Source organism: Onychomys torridus, chromosome 16 (genome assembly GCF_903995425.1).
Source record: "Onychomys torridus chromosome 16, mOncTor1.1, whole genome shotgun sequence".
Classification (NCBI taxonomy): Eukaryota; Metazoa; Chordata; class Mammalia; order Rodentia; family Cricetidae; genus Onychomys; species Onychomys torridus.
In genome coordinates this window covers 44,484,140-44,508,218 of record NC_050458.1, presented here as the reverse complement: position 1 = coordinate 44,508,218, position 24,079 = coordinate 44,484,140, and the positions used below count along the sequence as shown (strand labels likewise).

Here is a 24,079-nt window from a genome sequence, read left to right as displayed (position 1 = left end):
TCTGTTTATTTCCCTTGCCTTGGTGCACTAGAGGAGGCCATCAGCAGGCCAGGCTGTATTGCTGCCCCCTCCCCAGGAGGAGAAGCGGAAGTCATGGCTGCTGTGTTGCCCCTCACTGTCCTGCGGCTCTCTCTCTCTCAGGTGTGCTGAAATGATCATCAGCATAGACAGCAACCAGATCCACAGCAAGGATCCTCGCTATGGAGCCAGCCCGCTGCACTGGGCCAAGAATGCCGAGGTGGGCAGAGTCGGCGGGTGAGGGGCAGGCTAGGTCCAGAGGAGACTCTGAGAGGATGTCAGTGCTACCTGGCAACAAGTCTCACAAGGGTGCATAGGGCAGCCATGCCCAAGAGCAGCTGAGGTCCTACCACTGTCCTGCTGGTGGCTCACTGGCTGGTGGCCTTGATTTCTTTGACCATGACTGGGGGTCCTGCTGTCTGACTTTGAGAAGTTAGCAAGGCAGTGCATGAAAAACTGTGCCTCACATGTAGAAGGGGGCGATGGCACAGCGGCCCCCACAGAGAAGCCTGCTGGCCACCCAGGCTGAGGTCTCTCCTGAAGCCCTCCTAAGAGGATGCTCAGGTAACCTAGCTTGGCAACATCTGTGGGCCACCAACACCCTGACCTGTCCTTGCTTATGATGGGCAAGTGGGCTAGGCTACTACCTTTGTGGGCCACCGCCTTGTTCAGACATGTTTCTTCATTGCCATATCTGTGAGGCATCAAAATATGTCCCATGTCAGGACTGAGGAGCCGGAGGTGCAGTGACAGATCTAGGCTCAGGCTGCAGGAAGGGCTGATGGGGCTTTAGGCTCAGCACTGTCCTCCCCCCAGTTCAAAGTGAGCCTGGATACCATGCAAAGACCCTTGGCACATACCCCATGGAGGACCTCATGGAGTTGGTGCTGTGGGACCCAGCCCAGAGAACCCTTTGTAGCTCCAGGAAAGCACCAGAAGCTTCTGGAATCAGTCTGTGTGTCTTCACCTATTTGTCACCTAGTTCCTGGGGAACTGGTGTGTATGGGTGAAGGTCGAGGGTCACTTGCAGAAGTGGGGCCTGCCTCTGGACTTCTCTTCCTTTGCTTATACTGGGGGAGTGCATGCCCAGGGAGGCTGCCCCCTGAGTGCCACCTGGTCTGTGTCCCCACCTGGTCTGTGTCCCCAGATGGCGCGAATGCTGCTGAAGCGGGGCTGTGATGTGGACAACACCAGTACCGCGGGGAACACGGCCCTGCATGTGGCCGTGATGCGCAACCGCTTTGACTGTGTCATGGTGCTGCTGACCTACGGGGCCAACGCAGGGGTGCGAGGAGAGAATGGGAACACGCCGCTGCACCTAGCCATGTCGGTGAGCCTGGGCCACATGGCCTCCCTGTGCTGGCCCTGCCAGCTGTGGTGGGGGTGTGGGAGGAACAAGAGAGGCACCTGGGCCTCAGCTCACTCTCTTCCTTTCCTCGGAGACGTCATCAAACTTGTCTCCTCCCTTAGCCCAAAGGGCCTGGGGGCAGCCATTGGTTTGTTAGGAAATAGACTTCAGCCTTAAAGTGAATCCCGTGTGCTGAGACAAGAGTGTGAGCTTGCTTAGCCCGTGGCAGGAAGAGTACCATCTGCTATCCATCTAGTCTCGGACGAGACTCTGAGGGAAGCAGTCAGCCTCAGTCAAGGACAGCCTGTTTTGTTCCATGACTGCAGTGGGTACATTGCCCAAGAGGCTAAATGCTAGTGAGACCAGGGAGGTTGGTAGTGCAGCCGCACGCATTGGGGACATGGCTTTCTCTTCTTTTTCTTCCTTCCTTCCCTTTTTGTTGTTGTTTGCTGTTTTGTTTTTTTCAAGACGGAGTTTCTCTGCATAGCCCTGGCTCTGTAGACCAGGCTGGCCTCAAACCCAGAGGTCCTGCCTCTGCCTCCCAAGTGCTGGGATCAAAGGTGTATGTCACCACACCTGGCTATCAGTAACATTTCTATGAAAAACTTTATTTTCCAAGCCAAACTAAAATTACACATTGTGAAACTCTTATGAATCTTTTTATGCAGAAAACGCATGACTCTTCATGTCTCCAGGGGCATGTTAGAACACTTAGGAAGCTCTAGAGCCCCTCCCCACCCTCCCACCAATGGATGGGAAGTGCTCACCTTTTTAGTTGTTTGCTGGATTGCTTTGATGCTGTGCCAGAATTGGTCATGCCAGGACTCTGACATGCTAACTGTGTGGGCCACTCTGAAGCCATCTCCCTGAACGTTGTCACCCCATTGCCCCTGGTTCCTCCTGTGCTTTGCAGGGATCCCTTTATACATGCATGACTTCATGTTGGCATTGGAAAATACTGGTGCAGTGGATGTGTAGCAGGAAAGCCTTTCAATGTGGGGAAGTTAAGCCCATCACAGCATAGGCAAATATGGGAAAATTGTGATTTTCTTTTTAAAAGATTGAATCCCCCCTCCCCCCCACTCCCCCCCTCCCCACCCCCAAGACAGGTTTTCTCTGTGTAGCCCTGGCTGTCCTGGAACTTGCCCATGTAGACAAGGCTGGCCTCAAACTCACAGAGATCTGCCTACCTCCCAAGTGCTGGGATTAAAGACATGTGCCACTACTACCCTGTAGTTGGAAGTTTTTCTGTGTCCCGCCTGGGCTAGCTCTTACACTTAAATTAATCCATAATTCTTTGTTGTCTTGCTTCCTCTATGTCTGGCTAGGGACTCCTGATTCAGCCCTTCCTCTTCCCAGAATTCTCCTCGTCTGCTTGCCATGCCTATACTTCCTGCCTGTCTACTGGCCAATCAACGTTTTATTTATCAACCAATCAGATCAACACATATTCACAGCATAAAGAACAATATCCCACAGCACTACCAAGCTCAAAGTTTGAATTTTATCATGAGCAAAATAATACTGTCATTCGCTTCATTAAAGCAACAGGCTCACTGCATTCTTTTTTTTTTTTTTTGCTTTGTTTTGAAACAAAAAGCTCATTATGTATCTCTGATTGATCTGGAACTTGATATGTAAGCAAGGCTGGCCTCAGTCTCAGAAATCTTCCTGCCTCTGCCTCTCCAGTGCTGGGATTAAAGGTGTGCACCACCATGGCTAAGGCTAAACACTGCTAGTTTATTTGGCGTCTTTGCTTCCTTCCATCAACCAAAGCAGTTAGTTGAGCTGGTAACTCACACAGCTGTCTAATTCTTACTGATGCATTCTTCAGTGGAGCTGGCCTCTTTCTTCCTTCCTCCCTCCCTTCTTTCCTTCCTTCCTTCCTCTTATTTTATTTTTTGAGAGAGTGCATGTAGTTGTGAAGAACAAGGGTCTGCTGGCCGTGAGCTTGATGCCGGTGTTGTGGTCAGTTCTGAGGCATGGGCAGTTGCACCCAGCATTGTTTCTGAACCATCTTGCGTCATCATGGTTCACAAGGCATTTCACTTCTTGGCATTTTTGTGAAAACAGCTGTGACCTCATAGACTGTCTGGAATGTTCTCCTAAACTCATGGCCCCCCAGGTCTCACTCTGAGAACTGTTGGTGTGTTTTTGTTCCCTGGACTGTCACATGTCATTTTTCCAGTTTTTTGGTAAATCACTGGCCATTCTGACAGTTACATATTTAATCACTTCTTCAAGTGAGTTTATCCTTTCCCCCCCCCGCAAAAAACAAGCTCTTGCTTTACAACCCAGACTAGCCTTGAAATTATGGTAGCCCCCCCTAACTCAATCCCCCAAGTGCGAGGATTAGGTGTGCACTGCCACACTCAGCTGGTTTATTCATTCATTCATTCATCTATTTATTTATTTGTTTGTTTGATTGTTTATTGTGGAGCTGAGGATCAAACCCAGGGCCTTGCGCTTGCTAGGCAAGCGCTCTACCACTGAGCTAAATCCCCAACCCCCTAGCTGGTTTATTTTTAAACACACTTAAATTTATTTGGAAGTGCATATGCTAAAAGTGCATATGCTAAAAACCCAAAAAAGGAAGCCTTGGGTGACCAGAACACACATATTTCCCTGTGTCCATGTAAATTCAAGTGGAACATGAACTGCTTGGAAAAGAACGTTCTAGATGTGCCACTGCATTCTCTTGGCAGGGAAATCAGGCTCTTAGACCAGAGCCCAGGTTTCTAGGCAGCCAGTACTTTGGTTTGTGCTTGCCTACCCAAGGTTTAGCTGCATGGCATTCTGGGGCAGGAAACTACTCCCTTAAAAGCTGCCACTGGGGAGGGTCTGTGCAAGGTTGCCTGGAGTGGACAGGTACGGCGGCATCCTCAGTCCTCATGCATCCTGTATTGCTCCTGATTGTCAGCATTTGACCCTTCCATGTCCCCAGTGCCTCACTGTTCTATTGCTTTGAAAAGACACCACGACTAAGGCAATTCTTATAAAAGAAATCATTTAATTGGGAGGTTGCTTACAGTTTCATTATCATAGCAGAGAGCATGGCAGCAGACTGGAGAAGTAACTGAGAGCAAGGGGGGAGAGAGAGAGAGAGAGAGAGAGAGAGAGAGAGAGAGAGAGAGAGAGAGAGAGAGAGAGAGACTTGAGCCTAGCATGGGCTTTTGAAACCTCAGAACCTACTCTGAGTGACACACTTGTTTCAACAAGGCCACGCCTACTTCTAATCCTTCTAATCCTATAAAGAGTTCCACTCACTGGTGACCAAGCATTCAAATATATGAGCCTATGGGGGCCATTCTTGTTCAAACCACCACACCATGGCTTCTGGGTTGTCAGCCCAAGAACATTGCTTCCTGTGAGGAAGAGCTAGGGTTAATCTTTCTGTGCCGAGTCCTGGACAGCTGGTCCTTGAACTTGGCTGGGGTGATGCAGGCATGAAGAAACAACAGACAGACATACAGAAAGGCTGGCTGGGCTGGCTCTGCTGGGCCAGCCACGCTGCTGTACATCTCAGAAGCCCTGCTGACTCACTGAGTGCAGTACGAGGAGGGTTAGCTAGCTTCAGCGGGGGTCTCTCCGGGGCAGGGTCTCAGGTGCAGTCAGATGGGAAGGGGAAGCTGTGTTTGCTCGTTTTTGCACACACTGTCAACATCTGCAAACTAGAGGAAGACTGCCAATTCCGAGCCTAACTTGGAAAGGCTTTGACATCCCCGTGGGCCTGAGGCGTTGGGGTCCTTGTTGCTGTGCCCATGTCAGTAATACACATCCACTCAGGACTTCATCTGCTCCAGTGTTCTTCAAACACTTCTTAAGCCCTCACTGAGGGATGCTTTGACGGTCACTGGCGAGGCCCTGGTCTTCAAGCAGCAGTCTTTGTCATGTCAGGGGACCCCAGTATCTCCTCACGTGCTGAGAGGCCCTGTGAGCACTGGTGGGCGGGGTCTTGGACCATTGCTTACTTTACTCACCTTCTATTCCCAACAGAAAGATAACTTGGAGATGATCAAAGCCCTCATTGTATTTGGGGCAGAAGTGGACACCCCAAATGACTTTGGGGAGACTCCTGCATTCATAGCCTCCAAGATCAGCAAACGTATGTGCTCTGCAGTCTGGGACTGGAGTTGGGGGGAGGGTTAGGGACAGAAGAGGGAAGTCCCAGCTGTAAGGTATCATGGCCCAGCTGCTCCCTGCTGGGTGGCCAGGAGCACATGCAGCTCAAAGGGAGCCTCCTTCCCCAAAGACAGGGAACAGTAGATACAGGCCCACCAGGCTGGGCTTTGCTGCGCATGGTCCTCACCTCAGGGTAAGGGTGTTCAGGTCCCAGTGGGGGTGGGACCAGGTCCACAGCAGCAGAGCCAGCATAGGGACATTGCATGTGCCATGCTTATCCACATACACCCATGCTTCTTCACACGTGCTGGATGCATGCATAGACGCGCATGTGCATTGCCACCCCGTGCACTGTGCTTAGCTACAGAGTTACAGGAGGCAGCTTCCCTTCACAGAAGCCTATGTCCCCTCTGGAGGGCTGGCAGGAGTGTGGGCTAGCATGGGTGTGGCCCTGATTGTTTGACCTCTTCTCCCAGCAGAGAGCTCAGCCCCACCATCTGCTTAAACAACCTAGCTGGGCCCTTTCCTCCCCCTTCCCCTCTTCTCCCTCTCCTACCCCTCTTCTCCTCTCTCCAGCTTTGCCCAGCCCTGGGTTTAGAGCCAACCTTGCAGAAAAAGACATGGAGCCCAAGGTGGAAGCAGGCAAAAGTGCTAGTCCTGGTGTCCTATCCCTGTCTCCTCTGTTCACTGGCACTGGTGCCATTGGCTGGCTCATCCCTCCAGGACTCTGAAGGGACAGCCTTTGTCGTTTTTGAGAACTGCTAACCATGGAGTTAGTTGCTTTGCATCACTGCTGGTGTGGAAGGAGAGATGGGATGCCCACAGTAACTAGGATGAGTCTGGCCTCCTCTTGCCGTATCCCACAGTCCTCCTCAGCCCCTTTCCTGGTACCAGGAGACTGCTTTGATGTAGCAGATCAGTCAACATGCCAGTCAGGGTAGTTGCCCCACACAGCCAGGTCACCTGCTAGATGGGGACCATGTGTAAAGAGGGGGTTCTCACTTGCTAGTTGACACCGTGTCTACCCTCTGCCATCTCTCCTTCCCAAACTGACAAGTGATTACAAGGAAGGCGCTCTTGAGTCTGCTGAGAACTGTGGGGGCCGACTACCGCTTCCCGCTCATCCAGGGGGTCCCCACGGACCAGAGCTCTGCAACAACACCTCACCCCCTCTTCTCCCTGGACAAAACTCAGCCCCCAGAGATCAGCTTAAACAGCCTAGGTAGGCCACTGCGTCCCCCCCTCTCCCCAGCTCTCCCTGGGCCCTCAAATCCCAATAGTCCTCACTAAAAGGAACAAGGCTTCAGGCAGAAGTAGCTGAAGCGGGGAGAGCCAAGCTTTATCAGCCAGTGTGGTCCACCGTCCCTGAGAGGATGCCCCGGATGTGGGCTCAGGGTGGCCGTTTCCTATGGTACGTCTCAGGTGGGCACTGTCACAGCTCAGGCTCCCTGGGAGGAGGGTGGATAGTAAGATGCTGCTAGGCCACCTGGGTTCAACTCTCTCATTGTTTGCCTGTCTAGCATGAGACCCCATATGCCCCCTGCTGGCTCCTTGGATTACTCACAGGCTTTTAAGGTGGCCGAGAAGCCAACATTTGCAGCTGTGTCTCACTGATGCCCTCAGAGACAGTCCCAGAGTAGTAGATGGGGGCCCTGTTAGGGCCGTCTGCGGTCTGGACCACCCAGGGACCTAGGATGTTTGGGAGTGAGAGTCCCTAAGCAGAACTGAGTCTTAGCCAGCCACACCTCTCTAACTGTGGGTGTAGAAACCCCAATCCCAGCACCTCTGCCAACCTAGCCAGGCCTGGAGCTCTGGAGGGCAGAAAAGCCGAAATCCCCCAGCACCCCATCTTTCTCTCTCCATCTGCAGGCAGGCAGTCACTCAAACCAGGCTGGATGGTGGGCCTGGGGTGCGGCAGTGAATGGGTAATGCCTGAGCCTAAAGAAGCGCTGAGCCTGCCAACCCCCACTGTAGCTAGAGCTTTAAACCCCACCCCCTTTTCAAGCTGCACACCCAGGCATAGGCACCATCCTACACCCTGTCCCTGGCACCATACACCCTGTCCCTGTCCCCATCTGCTGTCTTGCCGGCCAGTCTTCTGCATGTGTACCTTGCCTGCTCTGTGGCATGTGCCTGCTGAGGGAGGCACTGCTGGTACCCACCCACCTTGCTGCCTTTAGCCTCGCTGCACAGTGGCTGTCAACCCAGTCATGCAGGGTGACCTGGGCGGTTGGGGTGAGTGCACAGAGGAAGACCTGACTAGATGGAGCAGATAGGCAGATCTGAGCCCAGAGGCATGGAGGACGTTTCCAGACCTGGGACAAGGACAAGGGTGCTCTGAGGGATGACTGGGATGTTTCCCTTCATTTGTGGAGTTTGGCTCTGATCAGGGTCCTCAGTGATAAAGCTCTTTTAGCTAAAGGACTGCGGTCAAGGCATGGGTGGCTGGCTGTCAGCCCCATTGGCTCTGACACATCACAGGACATACCTGGAGGTCAAGCTTCAGGGTTGGAGGAGGGGATGAAGGAGCTTCTGGGAGCTAGCTGGACGATGGGAAGCCCTTCCCAAAGCAGCAGGCTCCCTCCTCATCCCAGCTCACCTTTGCCTAGCAGGCCCACGGCGTCTAGCTCAGCTTTCTCCTGGAGCAGAGAGCCCCTCCTGGGGCAGGAGGCAGACGAAGGGAGGAGTGGAGTGTGAGTTCAGCTGTGGGGAGATATGTAGCAGGATGGGGTGCAGTCCTGTTTGCTCTAGAGACCCGCGGGGCCTGGGAGAGACCTGCTGGCCCCAGAGTGTCCTGCCCTGTCCCCACAGAGCTTCAGGACCTCATGCCCATCTCTCGAGCCCGGAAGCCAGCGTTCATCCTGAGCTCCATGAGGGATGAGAAGCGGACGTGAGTAGAGTGAGGGCCAGGCCAGTATGTGGAACTTCCTGTGCCCGCCTCGCTGCGCACAGTCATGGCAGAGACCAAGTCTTTGGAGCCTATGGCAGCTCATTCGTGACAGATGATGCCCCCTCCAGAGACCAGTTCAGGGCCATGCAGCAGGGTTGAGCTTGTGTTTTTCCTTGACTTCATGATTTGTGGGGAGAAGGTTGCTTGAACCCCTTCTGGAGAGATGCCTGCAATGTGCTTTCCTTTGCTGCTGGCTTCCCGACCTGCCTTCCTCCCTCCTCAGACTCACTGTTCCTCAGGTTGTGTGCTCTGGTCCATTGTAGGAGGTAGGCCTGAGAGATGGAGCAGAGACACATGGGAGCTTGCTGTCCAGAGGTGGAGTGTGAGCAAAGAATGGTTGCTTCAGGGTGGCAGGGCCGCCACAGGGGAGTCAGGGCCTGGGGCAGCTGTTCCAGCTGTTCCAGCTGATCCTGCTGCCACTGGGTGGCTCTCCTGGTTTAATTCCTGCTGCTATAATAGAGCAGCTAGCAGGAAACAGCTTGAGGGGAAAGGAGTTTGTTTCATCTTATAACCCAGGTTACAGTCCCTCACTGTGGACGTCAAAGTAGGAATTTCAAACAACTAGTCACGGCATCTGCACTCGAGAGCAGAGAGAAATCGGTGTACGCATGCTCACTTGCTTGTTTATGCTCAACCTGATCCTCTACTTGTACAGCGGTCAGGAAGCACTGGCTAGGGAATGGCGCTGCCCACAGTGGGCTGGGTTCTTCCTCTACAGATTTGAACAGGCCAACCCAGTGTAGGCAGTCTCTCATCACGACTCTTCTCAGGTGATTCTCAGTTGTGTCAAGCTGACAGTTAAAGCCAATCATCACAATGGAGTTCTTACAGGCAATGACTAAAGCTGAGAAGAAGCCAGGCATGGTGGCACCTGTTTGTAAATCTCAACTCAAGAGACTGTGGAAGGAGGATTGTGAATTCAAGCCAGCCTGAGCTAGTGTGAGACTCTTGTCTCACAACACCAAAAAACATAACAAAATCATAAAACTGAGGGGAAATGAGCCTAGAAGGGAGGGTTGAGCATATACTGCAAGCATCCCAGGGCATGGCCATGGAGGCCTGGCAACTTGCGTTTTCTGCCATCTTTGAGACTAGGCTGGGCTGGGCAGGGGTGTACAACCTTATAACACTGAGACATGACGTGGTCATCTACAGAATTCACACACAAGATTGTATTGTAATTGTATTATAACCACAAAATCACACACGCACACACATACACACACATATCTTATGCTTTAAGTCAGTTTATGGTTGCACTCACAGCTGTCCTCAGCCACATACAACTCACAGGCTGCAGGTTGTTCAAGCCTGCTAGAGTGTTCGACTCAGAAGCCAAGCATGGGACTTCATGCCTTTCTCTTCACTTCTGAGTCCCTTTCCAAGATAATGATAATAAAGATAGTAGAGAGGAGCCTCCTCAAAGGGGCTTGGGCCAGTGAAGTGAGCTAATGCTGGCTACCCTTCCCCAGGTCCCAGCACAGACTTTCCTTCCCTCCCACCTCCCTCCCTGACCCTCCCTTGAGGAGCCGTCCCTGACCACACACACCTGACCTCCCCTTCCTCCCCTTCCATGTTTACTTCCAGCAGACACTGGGTCAGGCTTGGAGCTGACCTGCTGACCTAAATCACTGCTGTGGTCACAGAGCCCCAACCCTGCTCCCCACCATGCTCCCTACCCCACTTCTCATCCCACTTGCCATCCTGTTCCTTACTCTGATCCCTACCCTGGTCTCTACCTTGTTGCCCAGCATTCGCTTCTTTCCTGCCCTTCCCTGGCTCCATACCCAATAGCAAGTAGGTTCCAAGGCAGGCCCTGTTGCTTTGTTCTTGTGTCCCCTGCTATGCAGAAGCTCAGGGGACGGGCCAAGAGTGCCATCATGAGAGCCTTTTGGCCCACTGCTATCCTCACTGCAGCCATGACCACCTGCTCTGCCTGGACGGAGGGGGCGTGAAAGGCCTGGTCATCATCCAGCTCCTCATCGCCATTGAGAAGGCCTCGGGTGTGGCCACCAAGGACCTCTTCGACTGGGTGGCAGGAACCAGCACCGGGGGCATCCTGGCCTTGGCCATTCTGCACAGTGAGCATAGCCTCTGGGGCATGGTGGGGTGGGCAGGGCAGGCAGAGTACAGAGCTAGTTTAGGAGGTTTTATGTATTAGTGGTCCTCATCAACCTCCACACTCCTGCAAGGCCACAGCATAAACCCTGGCAGCTGCTGCCAGTAGAAACGCCTTTGGTGGGTGGAATGGGCATTTCTGGGATAATGAGTGAGTCAGAGGATGCCAGAGCCCTGGACTACTTGGACAGTCAAGACCCTGGCTGGGAGGGTGAGCCATAGCACAAGTGTGGGAGTACCCAGGCCAAAGTATTCCCCTAGAGTCTCAGTCCATCACCTCCCAGGTCATCGGCCTGCCTCCTTTGATCTAGCCTTGCAGAAGTACAGGCATGTGGCTACCTGGAGGTTGCCACATAGGGTTAGCATTACCATTCAAGTGGCCTGGGAGTGACTGAGCTGTGTATTGCTGGCCAATTGGACATTCCTAGAGTAGGGCTCAGCTGCATCCCTATAGGCCCTGTCCCTGGTATCCACCTCCCCAAGTGGTACCCCTTGCCTGGCTGTTGGTCAGATTCTGTTTTTGCTGAAGTACCTGACAAAATCAGGATCCTGGTGACCCAAAGCCCTGGAGGTACCAGAAGAAGACACCTCCCTCCACCCTAAGAGGAGCTGAGTCCTGGCTTCAGAGAGCTCCTGGTGAGATAGGGATACAGGCACCTGGGCATCTGGGGTGAGGCCATGGGGTCAGTCTAGGGCCTTTCAGGAATATGGGCACAGCCATGCCAGGGAACTGTCAGCAGCCATTTCCTGTGGGCTCTGGGAAGAGAGTCTTCCACTGTTGGGAGATGCTGGTTTTGGTCATCAGCGGTGATCTTTTGGCAAATGCTTCATTGATGTGGTGATGCTCACCTTAGTTCCGTGGGGGCGGCACGCAGGGCATCTGATGACTGGGAAGTCATGCTGCACATCAGGCCGGCTCTAAGGAGTCAGCCCAGCTCTCCCCGAGTCCCTCCTGGCCTGTGGAAGGAGAGCGCCTCAGAACCTGCTCTGCCCATGGTGCAGGGGGGCTTCCTCCTGCAGAACAGGCAGAGGTGCCAGCCCGTCTTCACACTGGAGGAGCGTGGCAGGGAAGGAGGAGCTGCCCAGTTTAGCCTCAGACAGGCACAGCCCTCCCTCAGCAGGCCCCTCTGCTTGCACACCTTGAGGAGCTCGTGAGGTGGCTGGGCACCTCCTCCCCATAGCCTGTCTGGCCTGCAGGCTCAGAGGATAGTTCCTCTTTTACAGGGACAGGGAAATGGGAGTAGTTTTTGTACAATTTTATATCTTCAAAGCTCTTTTTAGTAAGACACATTTAAGTAGAGAACCCTGAAAGGGGGCTTTCGGCCTATATGGGTAGGGGTTTTTTTTGGTTTTATTTTATTTTATTTTATTTTTTTGAGCTGAAGATTGAACCCAGGGCCTTGCGCTTGCTAGGCAAGTGCTCTACCACTGAGCTAACTCCCCAGCCTATGGGTAGGTTTTATAGAAGGGCCTGGAAGTCCGTGTTCCATTAGCCCTTTGGCAGATGTACCCCTTCATCACCTCCTGCACCACCAAGCCTGCCCATGTTTCCTGAGGCCTGCAGCTGCCTAGCATGCTGTCATCCCACAGGGGCCTGCACACCACCATGGGGTCTCCCCAGCTCCTCATCTTTTCTTCTTAGGTAAGTCCATGGCCTACATGCGTGGCGTGTACTTCCGTATGAAGGACGAGGTGTTTCGGGGCTCACGGCCCTATGAGTCTGGGCCTCTGGAGGAGTTCCTGAAGCGGGAGTTTGGGGAGCACACCAAGATGACAGATGTCAAAAAACCTAAGTAAGCCATGTTCCCTGCCTGCCCAAATCTGGGGAGCAGGCCAGACCCTCATCCCGTCTAGATGAGAGGCTTCTCCTGAGAACATGGGGAGACTGTGTGCATGCATGGAGAGAAGAGTGGGAGGGTAGGGTGGCCTGGAGCTTCCTGGAGAGAGCAGGCCAGCTGGACAGCCTTGGCAGGCCTAATGGCTCCTTGACCTTCCGTGGGTATTGTCACACCATCCATGCTTGTTCCCTCTTCTGTCACCTGGCATCTCTGCTAGACCAGCTCCGCAGTGCCCATGGACGGGCAGGAGGAGGAGGAGCTCTCTAGAAAGGCTGGAGAGAAGTAAGCTAGACAGCAGGCAGGGAAGCTGCTAAAGAGACCACAGGAGACCCCTCCCCCCCCAAGAAAAAAACCCTCAAATGCCAGGCGGTGGTGGTGCATGCCTTTAATCCCAGCACCTGGGAGGCAGAGACAGGCGGATCTCTGTGAGTTTGAGGCCAGCCTGGTCTACAGAGCAAGATCCAGGACAGGCACCAAAACTACACAGAGAAACCCTGTCTTCAACTGCCTCCCCCACCCAAAAAAAAGAGGTCACAGAAGAGCCTGCAGCATGCTGCAGCTCTGAAGAGTGCCTGCAGCATGGCCCATGTTCTTGGCCAGGCTATGAGCTTAAAAAGACAGGAGCATGGCAGCCTTGTTCTCTGCAGCCCTGGCCTCTAATGCAGACGGCCCACTGAACAGTGTCTGTCACCCACTGAGTGACTAGGAGCAAGAGAAAGGGGACTGACTGCCTGGAGGAAGTGGAGTGTAGGCAAGGCCCAGCAGCTTAGGGTTTGTTTTTTCCAGCAGGGGGCTTGCTTCTTCCTTCTTTCTTTTTAGTTTTTTGAGACAGGCTCTTGTGGCATAGCTCTGGCTGTGGGGTATTGTCTTGATTAATGGCTGATGTAGAGGGGCACAGCCCACTGTGGGCAGTGCCATCTTCGGGAAGGTGGAGCTGAGTTGTATGAGAAAGCAGGCTGAGCAAGTCAGTAAGCAGTGCTCCTCCATGGTCTCTGCTTCAGTTCTTGCTCCAGGTTCTGCCCTGACTCCCCTGAGAGCTGGAAACTGACATAAACCCTTTCCTCCTCAAGGTGCTTTTGGTCCTGGTGTTTACCACAGCCACAGAAACCTGAACTAAGACACATAGTATATTTAATTCTGAAGTTCATTTGTTTTGGTTTGGAAGCCCTCTCTAAGTATGAGAGTATGATGTGCCCCCACTATTATTATTTCAGGGCCTATGTCTTCTAGCGTCTGTTGTATGAAATTGGGGGCCCTATATTGGCACACAATTGCTTTCTGTTGCTCCCTTGGAGGTGTTCGGTCTCTTCCGTGTAGATTCTGCTGGGTGCCTACCTGCTGGGTGTTGCTGCCCAGCATTAGATGCTGACATGTACCACCTGGGTTCTTCTGATGTGCCCACGTGGTGTCTGCCAGGGTTTGTCCTGGCATCTTTCTTTGGTTTTAGAGTCATCTTTTTGACTTTTGTCTCTGCTAGTTCATTCCCCATCACCCACCGCGCGTCTCTCTCCTTGTGTGTGCGTTTCCTCTGTAAATTAAGTTAAGCCCATACTAAGTGAGTACTTATCTCCTCTAGATCTTTTAACTTGTCTTGCATTTTCTTTTTAAAATTGTTAATATTTCTTTTAGAGACAGACAGACAGAGACAGACAGACAGAGAGAACATAGAGGTCAGAGAACAACTTTCAGGACTCTTTCTCTCCTCCCACCACGTTGGTTCAAAGGATCGGGTCTCAGGTCGTCAGGACTTGCAGCCAGTGCCTTTACCTGCTGAGCAGCTAACCAACCAGCCCTCTCTCGAAAGTTTCCCCGTTTTCTTTTCTTTTCTTTCTTCCTTCCTCCCTTCCTTTTGTTCTTTCTTTCCTTCTTTCTTTTTTTTTTGGAGACAGAGTTCTTTATATAACCCTGGTTTTCCTGGCAGACTGGCCTCGAACTCACAGAAATCCACCTGCCTCTGCCTCCCAAGTGCTCTGCTATACCTGCTTTCTACTGTTTGATCTCCTTGTGTTGCAGTCTGGATAATTTCTTACCTGTTTTTCAGTCCACTAATTCTCTCTGTTGCTTTGTTATTTAACCTGTCTGTTTATTAAAAAAAAAAAAGTTCATGTACATATACAGATGGGCGTGCATATACCCCCACCCCCAAAGCACTCTTTGGTCTTCAGGGTCATTACCTAAAACCTCGGTCCCCTGGAAATATCCCAAGGCTTGCTTGCTGCAGTCCTTGTTCAGCCATAGAGTGCTTGCTCAGTGTGCCTCCAGATTGCAGAGCAGCAAGGCAGTTACCCAGCCTGCATTTGTGGTTAGCTGCCCTGCACATAGCAGCGCTGGGGCTGCTGCAGCCTGGGCGTGGGTTTTTGCGGTCTCTAGTCTGCCTTGACTCAGGGGGTGTCTTCTGTCACTGAGCTCCGATGAAGCTGTCATCAGAAGTCAAGGTGACTTCTCCTGTGTACCCTCCCTATTTCTCTGTTTACTGTCTGCACTGCTTTTTGGTGTTGAAAATCAGATCCTTTGAAACTCTGTAGGAATGGACCCCCTTCCTACAGAGGGCTTTGTGCTGTCCCCCAGGTGTGCAGGTTTGTCACCATCTCTGCCACCTGCACGGGATTGTTGTCATGAAAGCATTGCAGCTTTGCCCAGATGACGTGAGCACCAACTGGAAGTTCACAGGCAGGCCAGCCGCACATTCTCCATCTTTGGTCCGTTCCAGGGGCGAGGAAGGTGCATGCTGGGGCTGGAGAGATGGCTCAGGAGTTAAGAGCATGGGCTGCTCTTGTGGAGGACCTGGGTGTGATTCCCAGAACCCACTTGGCCATTGTAACTGGGATCTGAGAGGCTCTGATGCCCTCTTTATTCTCTGCAGGTGTTGATGCACATGTGCACAGACATGCGTGCAGGAGAAACACCCACACAGAAGAATGAAAAATAATAAGTTTTTTGTTTGTTTGTTTGTTTTTGGTTTTTTGAGACAGGGTTTTTCTGTGTAGTTTTGGTGCCTGTCTTGGATCTCACTCTGTAGACCAGGCTGGCCTTGAACTCACAGAGATCCGCCTGCCTCTGCCTCCTGAGTGCTGGGATTAAAGGCGTACATCACTACAGCCCAGCAAAAAATAATAAGTTTTTTAAACAAAGGGGCACATTTGTGTCTGGCCTGTTTTTATCCTGGGATAACACTCATTGGATGCCCCAACCCAATACAGAAAGAGTCTCCATTAGACCTCATCTTTGGTGGGCTTTTGCCCTCCTTTATTGTCAGGTGTCCTATCCTTTTGAACAGTGTTTATTTTTCCACTGTGTGTGTGGTGTGTGCCCATGTGTGTAGGTGCCCTCAGAGGCCAGAAGTCATGGGCTCCCTGGTGCTGGAGTTACAGGCGATTATGAGCCTCCTGACCTGGTTGCTGGGAACCAAACTTGGGTCCTCTGTAGAAGCAGGACACACTCTTAACCACTGAGCCATCTTCTCAGCTCCTCTAAGGCTTTTACGATTAAAACCAGGGGCTGGAGGGACGACTCAGTGTTCTTCCAGAGGACCTAGGCTCGATTCTCCTCATTCACTGACACAGTGTGATGCTATTGCGGTTAGATCACCTCTGTAACAAGCTGCATGGGGTGACTAGCTGCCGCTGGCGCTGAGAACTCCTGCAGGATTAACTTCCTCTCTGGCTGGAGCTCCCAGGACCAGGGCTGTGCAGAGATCTGAACACACGCTAGTTTGTAAGAGTCTGTGCCCCTTTGTATCCCAGGATTAGGAGGAGCCTTCTTTGTTGTTAGTTTGTGTGTGTGAGTGTTTCTCCTGCATGTGTGTCTGTGCACTACATACACGCCTGGTGCCTGCAGAGGCCAGCAGAGGGCGTCAGAGCCCCTGGGCCTAAAGTTATAGATGGTTATGAGCCATCCTGTTGGTTCTGGGAATCGAACTCAGGGCCTCTGAAAGAGCAGCAGGTGCTCTTAACTTTCTCCAGCCCACCCCCATATACACATCCTGGGGGAGGGGAGGGCTTTTATAACGGGCTGTCGGAATGACAGAAAGAAGAAATAGGGAGCTGGAGAGATAGCTCAGGGGTTAAGAGGACTGATTGCTCTTCCAGAGGACCCAGGTTCAGTCCCCAGCACCTACATGGCAGCTCACAACTAACTGCCTGTAACTCCAAGATCTGACACCCTCACACAAACAAAAATATCAATATACATAAAATAAGAATAAATAAGTATTTTTTTAAAAAAAAGAAAGAAATAAAAGGAGGGTGTCAAAGGTCACAGTGCGGACTCCCCACCCGACCCCCACACAGTGTCCTGGAGCTGCTCACTGCTCTCGGGCCCTTCAGGGGAGCAGTTCCCTGTCGTTTTTAGCAGCTGACGGTGTGCTGGAGACACTGCCCCGGCCTTACTTTTCCGTGTCTTGGCACTCCCGCCCCCAGTAAGTGCACCTCAGTTGTTCTTCGGTGTCGTGCCACCCTCGGAGTAAGGAGTGACATGGCAGCTGGGGTGCCGATGGACAGTGACGTTGCTCCCAGGCATCTAATAACGGATGCTGCCATTGGCGGCTCTGTGCAGCCTGTCTCCTGCCCTGGTGACCTTCTGGGGTGAATTTCCAGAACCGGTTTTTGGAGAGAGGGAGACACCGTGGGTATAAAGGGCAGAGTTGGCCACCCAGGTCCACGGAGATGTCTGTGTGAGGACAAGGAGAAGCCCACTTAGAGCAGGGCTCCAGGCCATGACCTGGCGAGGAGATGCTGGGCGCCTGGGCCAGCTCTCCTCTGTCGCTCCCTACAGGGTGATGCTGACGGGGACGCTGTCGGACCGGCAGCCAGCGGAGCTCCATCTCTTCCGGAATTATGATGCTCCAGAGGCCATCCGGGAACCTCGCTTCAACCAAAACATTAACTTGAAGCCCCCAACTCAGCCTGCAGGTCAGAGCCGTGTATTCGATGTGTCTGTGAGAAAAGCTAGCTGAGGCTGGTAGGGGATGGGGAGTCACAGGCAAGACACCGGACGCCCTCCCCACCCGCATCACTGCCCTGGTCTTGGTTGGCTAAGACAAGTGTTGCTGAAGGCTGTTAGGCCTCAGAGAGTTCAAGAGGCCCCTGGAATCCACAATGACAGACAGCCTTTCCTCAGGATGGCAAGACCCAGCAGCAAGGCCTTGGGGGTCCTGTTTCTAGAGACTTCCTAGTTCCCCCTCTTCCTGTATTCCCCTCTGCACCTGAGATCTGAAGGGACGGGTCTGATGTCATTGAGCCGCCCCCTCTTTTCCCACCCCTAGACCAACTGGTATGGCGGGCAGCCCGGAGCAGTGGGGCAGCCCCAACCTACTTCCGGCCCAATGGACGCTTCCTGGACGGTGGGCTGCTGGCCAACAACCCCACACTAGATGCCATGACTGAAATCCATGAGTACAATCAAGACTTGATCCGCAAGGTGAGAGCCCTCTCAGGTCACAGTTTGGACATGACCATACGCTGCTTTGACGCATGTCCTTGTCCGCCTGTACAACACTCGGCAGCAATCATATCTCACGCAGGGCCTATCTGATGGGCAGTGTCTGTGCTAGGAGACTTCTGAGGTCTCATCCACTCTGAACACAGAGAAGGCTGGGATCAGCGGCCAGCACCTGCTGTTTGTTGGTGGGGAGGGCAGTGTACAGGCTGCGCATCTGCCACCACCCAGCCAGGACACACTCTTGCCTGGCAGAGCTTACTTCCTGCTTGGAGACTCTCCTGTATGTGTCCGTTGTGGGAGAGCACCCCGCAGAGGCAGGAGGAGGAGGAGGACCAGTGTGGGAGGACTGAGGTCTGGGCAAGGGCTCCTGAACTTGGCACCTGTCCTGAGGCCCAGGGCAGTGCAGAGGCAGTGGTCCTTACCCAGGTTGTTAGAGCAGGATGACAAGGCCTGTGTGCCAAGGGAGGTAAAGCAGTACCGTGGCCGAGCTGATGCTGCCTCAGTTTCCTAACCTTCACTTAGTAGCAGTACCTGTTGGGATGCCCTGGGGACTCAGGATGCCGCTGCCTGGGTGATGCTGGAAGGTACCTAGCCAGGGTTCACTGCTGCCTTCCACAGTCACAGAAGTCCCAGCACAGCCCCGGAGCACTGACATGCACCCTCGGCAGATAGCGTGGGTTCCTGAAGGAGTCCAGGCAGTCTCAGACACGTCCAGTAGAAATCAGGGCCTATGAAGGATGAGGTGTTGGGGTCCCTGGATGGGAAGGAATTCTATCAAGGTCACCAGCAAATTGGCACAGAGCTGGTTGAGTGAGTCCAAGGCTGCCTCTGTCAGCTCAGCCTCAGCACCTCCCCCACCTCTTGTGTCCTGAAGGGGTGGTTGTCATGCCTACACCAGCTTGGCCAGGAGCAGCTGCAAGGGCTATCCAGGATTCAAATCTGGGTGTGCTCTTGCTCAAGGCCTAGTCTCTGCCTCTCACAGCCTTGCACCTGGCCTGGCGTCTCTCTGACCCCACCGGTTCCTACCTGTGAAAATTCCCTCTGACTACCTTTGTCCTGCTCATCCCAGGGCCAGGGCAACAAGGTGAAGAAACTCTCCATAGTCGTCTCTCTGGGGACTGGAAGGTCCCCTCAAGTGCCTGTAACCTGTGTAGATGTCTTCCGCCCCAGCAACCCCTGGGAACTGGCCAAGACTGTTTTTGGAGCCAAGGAACTGGGCAAGATGGTGGTAGACTGTGTGAGTCACTATCCTTCCCTGGGCCCTTTTCCCTCAGGGTCTCTACCTCTGGCCGATGCCTCCACACACGGCCGTGTCGTCCCTGTGCGACAGCACTGGAGACAGCCCAGACTCGGTCTCCAGGCTGACCAGGTCCCACCGGGTTTTCCAGTGTTCTTTGACTATAGATCTGTCTCCACACAGCCATGTGGAAGGCCAGAATGCATATGGACGAAATCTATAACTGGGAGGGAGGGGTGGCCCTTGGTCACTACACTCATTGCCATTCAGAGATCCTGAACAGATTCTCCACAGCAAGGCCAGTCACTGAGGCCCAGACTGTTCAGAGTCACTCCGCTAATGAATGGCTAGAACCCAGGGATCTCGGAGGGTGGGTAGCAGGGCACTGTGGCTTGGGCTTATGGGGACTGCTTCCCCTCAGTGCACAGATCCAGATGGTCGAGCCGTGGACCGGGCCCGGGCCTGGTGTGAGATGGTCGGCATCCAGTACTTCAGGTAAGGTTCGGGTCTGGCCTGACTCCACCCAGGCCTGGTGAGCCCCACCTACCCCCATCTCACCAACAGAGGTCCTTGTCCCGGCACGACCTGATGAGACTTATTGACACACATACCCGCCAGCCCTTGATGTGCTCTTTCCCAGCATCAGGGCAGTGCTTTGTTCCCCAGGGCAGGCCCTCCCCAGCCCAAGCTCTTGTCCCCATCCAGACGGAGCATCCTGGGTAACCCTCTCCCTGTTTCTCCCGACAGACTGAACCCCCAACTAGGATCAGACATCATGCTGGACGAGGTCAGTGATGCAGTGCTGGTCAACGCCCTCTGGGAGACGGAGGTCTACATCTATGAGCACCGGGAGGAGTTCCAGAAGCTTGTCCAGCTGCTGCTATCGCCCTGAGCCCCAGGCCCTGCTGGCAGGGATGCACCAGGCCACCCAGCACACTGAGGGCCAAGCTGGGCCAGGCAGCTAGCTCCGTGTCTACCTGAAGAATGGGGATCAGAGCACAGACAGGTTCCCCAAAGGCACCTCTCCTGACCCATCTGCACTTTGCCACTCTAGGCTGAAAGCCCAGAGTCCCCCTCAGCCCCGTTAGCTAACTGTGAAGGATAAACCAGCTCCGTCAACTGCCCCACATGCAAGATACAAGTGAGATCAACACTAAGGTGCCCAGTGTGCCCAGAGGATTCTCTCAAGTTCCCTGGCCACTGCAGCCCACCCCTTCTGCCCACTTCCTGAAGTGGGACTGGAGAAATGGGATTCCGCCTCATCGTCTCTCTGGTGAAACCCAGGCTATTGAAGTCCAGCCCTGTTCAACTTTGCCCCTCTGCACCTGCCAGCTACCCCACCTTAATTAAGCCCTCCCTCCCAGCTCCCAAAGGTCGATCCTGTGCATGCACTCTTCTCTGCAAGGAGAGTGGGGAGGGGCTCAGGGCCACCTCAACTGTGAAATAAATGGGTTTAGATTCAAGCTCACCTGTGCAGTGTGTGCCTTAGTGTGCGTGTGGCCTGTCCCCAACCCTGCTCCCTCGGACATGACCCGTCCAACCTCTCCTCTAGACCTGAGAACAGGCTAATAGAGTAGGCAGAGTCAGTGCCAGGCCCACCTGCCCAGGTAAGCCTGTGGAAGCCTCACTTGAGACTTGGCAAGGTTAGAAGGTCTGGACAAAGGGTTGGGTAGTGAGAGAAGAGGGTCACACTTCTGCCGCAGGTCTGCAGGACTTGGGTTCATGTCATCCCTCCTCTGGCATTAGGAGGTGGGGAATTAGGGCTGGGAGGGGGGACTCTGGTAAAGTACTTGCCCAGTATATATGAGGCTGTGGTTCCATCCCCAGCACCGGGGCCAGGGTCCCCCTCAAGGAGTCAGGTCCTAAGCAGAGAAGAAGCCTGTCCAAACAGACAAGTCCTCCACATGGGTTTACCTCCAGGGTGCCTCAGCTTGCTCTGGCAGGAAGGTGTGTGCTCCAGACCTATAGGGTGGGCAGGGCTATATAAGGACAGATGAAGGACTGGGGGCTCCCAGAGGTGACCTGGGAAAGTGGCTCATCCACGCATGCCCACCAGTCCACGCCCAGAGGGTAAATAATTGAAGGGCAGGTCACAGGAGCCTGCCTGCGTCACAGGATGCCTTCCCCACAGGGTCTGGTTACGCCCCAGATCGCATTGACATCCCCCCCTGGCTGGTGAATAATTAAGCAGCCACCTTCATCCAGATAGGACTCCATCTGCAGGCCCCACTCTACAGCTTCATTGCTGCCCGCTGCCTGGGAGGCACAGCACTGGGCACCTGTAGAGACGAACTCCAGCCCTGCTAGAGCGACCTACCTCCTCAGTGCCAGCGCCATCTTCCATGGCTCCCGAAATGGACCAGTTCTACAGGTCTACCATGGCCATCTACAAGGTGAGCTCATGGCCATGGCCAGCATGGAGAGGCCAGGCTGGCTCCAGGACAGAGGGAGAGCCTAGGCTGGGCTAAGCTATAGGTGTGGGAGTGTGGATCCTTGGGATTTGTCTATAGGACCCTTCCCCATGCACACCTTGCACACCCTCACCTGTGAGGTAGGAAATAGCCAGCCTGTTGGATAGATGAGAAACCGAGCCCACAGAGGTTAAATAGCTCATTCAAGGTCAGAAAGGGAAGAAGAAACGCTGCTGGGATTTCAGTCAAAGCCCCATTTAAAGCGGCAGGCTTGTCTCCACTGCCCAGGGTGTTTTCCAGCCGGCCACAGCCCAGGTGGTGACCCAACCCCATCGTCGACCCCAGGGGTCTTTTTGAAAAAGCCAGTATGCAGGGTGATGTCAGCAGCCCCAGAAATCTATTCTGGTGAGGTTGGGGCACAGGACTGGCTGAGCTGTGCCCAGTGGGGTAGCAGCAGATAGACAGGCTTCATTCAGCCAGGGAGACCAAGAGAACTCCGAGGTTTGTCGTGTTAGGAGGGAGCAAGCCTCCCTGGGGCAGGTGTGTGACCAAAACCGTCTGCAAGGGACTCCTGGCACGGGGCTGGCTCCCCAAAGATGCCTCGGAGGCATCTGTAGGAGGGAGCCAGGGTTCTGGTGGCCTCAGAGGGCAAGGTGGGCTTCACAGGGCTAAGTACTTATGTCCATCAATCCTTCTTTCTACCACTGTGGCCCGCATCCCTTGCCTTTGGGTCCAGAGCATCATGGAACAGTTTAACCCTGCACTGGAGAATCTTGTGTACCTGGGTAACAACTACCTCCGGGCCTTCCATGGTGAGTGTCCACCCTGGGACTCAGGCCCTGCCATCACTGGGGCTGCATTCCTCCACTTAGCACTCTGTCCTAGCTGCCGGGCTCCCTGCCTAGAGTGACTTTGGCCCTGGGTCCATCCCCAGCACTTAAAAAATGATACTAGGTTTTGAAACAGATTTCTGTCCGAACTTTGGATAGATTTATGTATTTTATTTTATGTGTGTGAGTGCTTTGCTTGCACATGCATCTGTGTGCCACATGCATGCCTGGTGCCATGGAGGTCAGAAGAGGGCGTCAGATCCCCTGAAACTGGAGTTAGAGAGGACTGTGAACCACTGGGTGGGTGCTGGGAACTGAACTCAGGGCCCCTGCAAGTGCGACAGTGCTCTTGACCCCGGAGTCATCTCTCCAGCCCTTAATTTATTTTTTTTAAAGCTTTTTGACACAAGGTTTCTCTGTGTAGCCCTAGCTGTCCTGGAACTTGCTTTGTAGACCAAGCTGGTCTTGAACTCACAGAAATCATCTGGCCCTGCCTTCTGAGTGTTGGGATTAAAGGTGTGTACCATCACTGCCTGGTTTATATCCCCTAATTTTTATTCTGTAAGTAAATAAATAAAAATGTTTAAGGCTGGACTTGGTGGCCCACCAAGTATCCCAGTGCTAGAGAGGCAGAAGCAGGCAGGTTGTGAATTCAGGGCCATCCTGGTCTACACATAGTGAATTATAGGACAGCCAGGGCTATGTAGAGAGACCCCATCTCAAAAAATCAATTCATCAATACAGATTTGTAAACCCACGTATTTAGTGGAGGGCTCCGAGTCACAGAGCATGTGCGGAGGTGGGAGGGCAGCTTGTGGGGGTTGCTTCTCCTCCCACCGTGTAAGTCTTAGGGGTTGAACTCAGGTCACCAGGCTTGGCAGCAAGCCCCTTTTCCTGCTGAGCATAAAATTTGATAGTGTTATTCCATTACTCACTGTCACCAGCACTATGTCTGTCTGTCTGTCTGTCTGTTTTTTTTGTTTTTTTTTTAAATTTTTCGAGATGGTGCCTGTCCTCGATCTCGCTCAGTAGACCAGGCTGGCCTCGAACTCACAGAGATCTGCCTGGCTCTGCCTCCCCAGTGCTGGGATTAAAGGCATGCGCCAAGACTGCCCTGGCTTGGTTGCTTATTGTGATACTTGATCTGAAGGTTGATAAATGTTTACCTTAGTTGCTTTATTTTTTCTTGTAACATTGTTAAACATATTACAAAGAATCCTTTAGACATGGCTTTTCTTTTAGAAAATTTAGAAACTAAAGGTAACACAGGAGCCAGATATGGTGGCTCACATCCCTGTTATTTTAAGGCTGAGGCTGGAAGTTTGCTAGTTGAAGGCCCATCTGGGCTACAAAGTAGACCCTATCTCAAAAACAAGCTTAAAGGTACAGAACTACTGCTGGCAAGTTTGGTATCTCTGTAGTTACTCTCCGGTCCCGTCTGTGCTCCTCCATCGGTGTGCACCCCCTGCATCTGTGTGTGAACTCCATGTCTGTGTGTGTCCCCTGCATCTGTGTGTGGACTCCATGTCTGTGTGTGCCCCCTGCATCTGTGTGTGGACTCCATGTCTGTGTGCGCCCCTGCATCTGTGTGTGGACCCCATGTCTGTGTGTGCCTCCCATGTCTGTGTGTGCCCCCTGCATCTGTGTATGGACTCCATGTCTGTGTGGCCCCCCCCCCATGTCTGTGTGTGGACCTGATGTCTGTGTGTGCCCCTGTATCTGTGTGTCCCCCTGTATCTGTGTGTGAACTCCATGTCTGTGTGTGTCC

At 53.2% G+C, this 24,079-nt stretch overlaps 1 protein-coding gene across 8 annotated transcripts in view; it reads left to right on the top strand.

Annotated features, from left to right (window-relative positions):
* Nucleotides 1-20,533, top strand: part of Pla2g6 (phospholipase A2 group VI) — a 37,538-nt gene extending 17,005 nt beyond the window's left edge. For 5 of the 8 annotated variants that reach the window (XM_036208337.1, XM_036208336.1, XM_036208334.1 and 2 more), the window contains 12 exons: nt 142-238; nt 1,166-1,348; nt 5,363-5,471; nt 6,546-6,710; nt 8,300-8,378; nt 10,356-10,519; nt 12,199-12,349; nt 17,168-17,304; nt 17,658-17,812; nt 18,903-19,070; nt 19,492-19,565; nt 19,818-20,533. In XM_036208337.1, coding sequence (XP_036064230.1) covers nt 142-238; nt 1,166-1,348; nt 5,363-5,471; nt 6,546-6,710; nt 8,300-8,378; nt 10,356-10,519; nt 12,199-12,349; nt 17,168-17,304; nt 17,658-17,812; nt 18,903-19,070; nt 19,492-19,565; nt 19,818-19,962 — 1,627 coding nt within the window. In that variant the 3' untranslated portion in view covers nt 19,963-20,533. Of the gene's footprint in view, nt 1-141; nt 239-1,165; nt 1,349-5,362; nt 5,472-6,545; nt 6,711-8,299; nt 8,379-10,288; nt 10,520-12,198; nt 12,350-17,167; nt 17,305-17,657; nt 17,813-18,902; nt 19,071-19,491; nt 19,566-19,817 lie in introns of all 8 variants that reach the window. The other 3 variants (XM_036208340.1, XM_036208339.1, XM_036208341.1) reach the window with 3 other exon arrangements.
* Nucleotides 20,534-24,079: the final 3,546 nt, after the last annotated feature.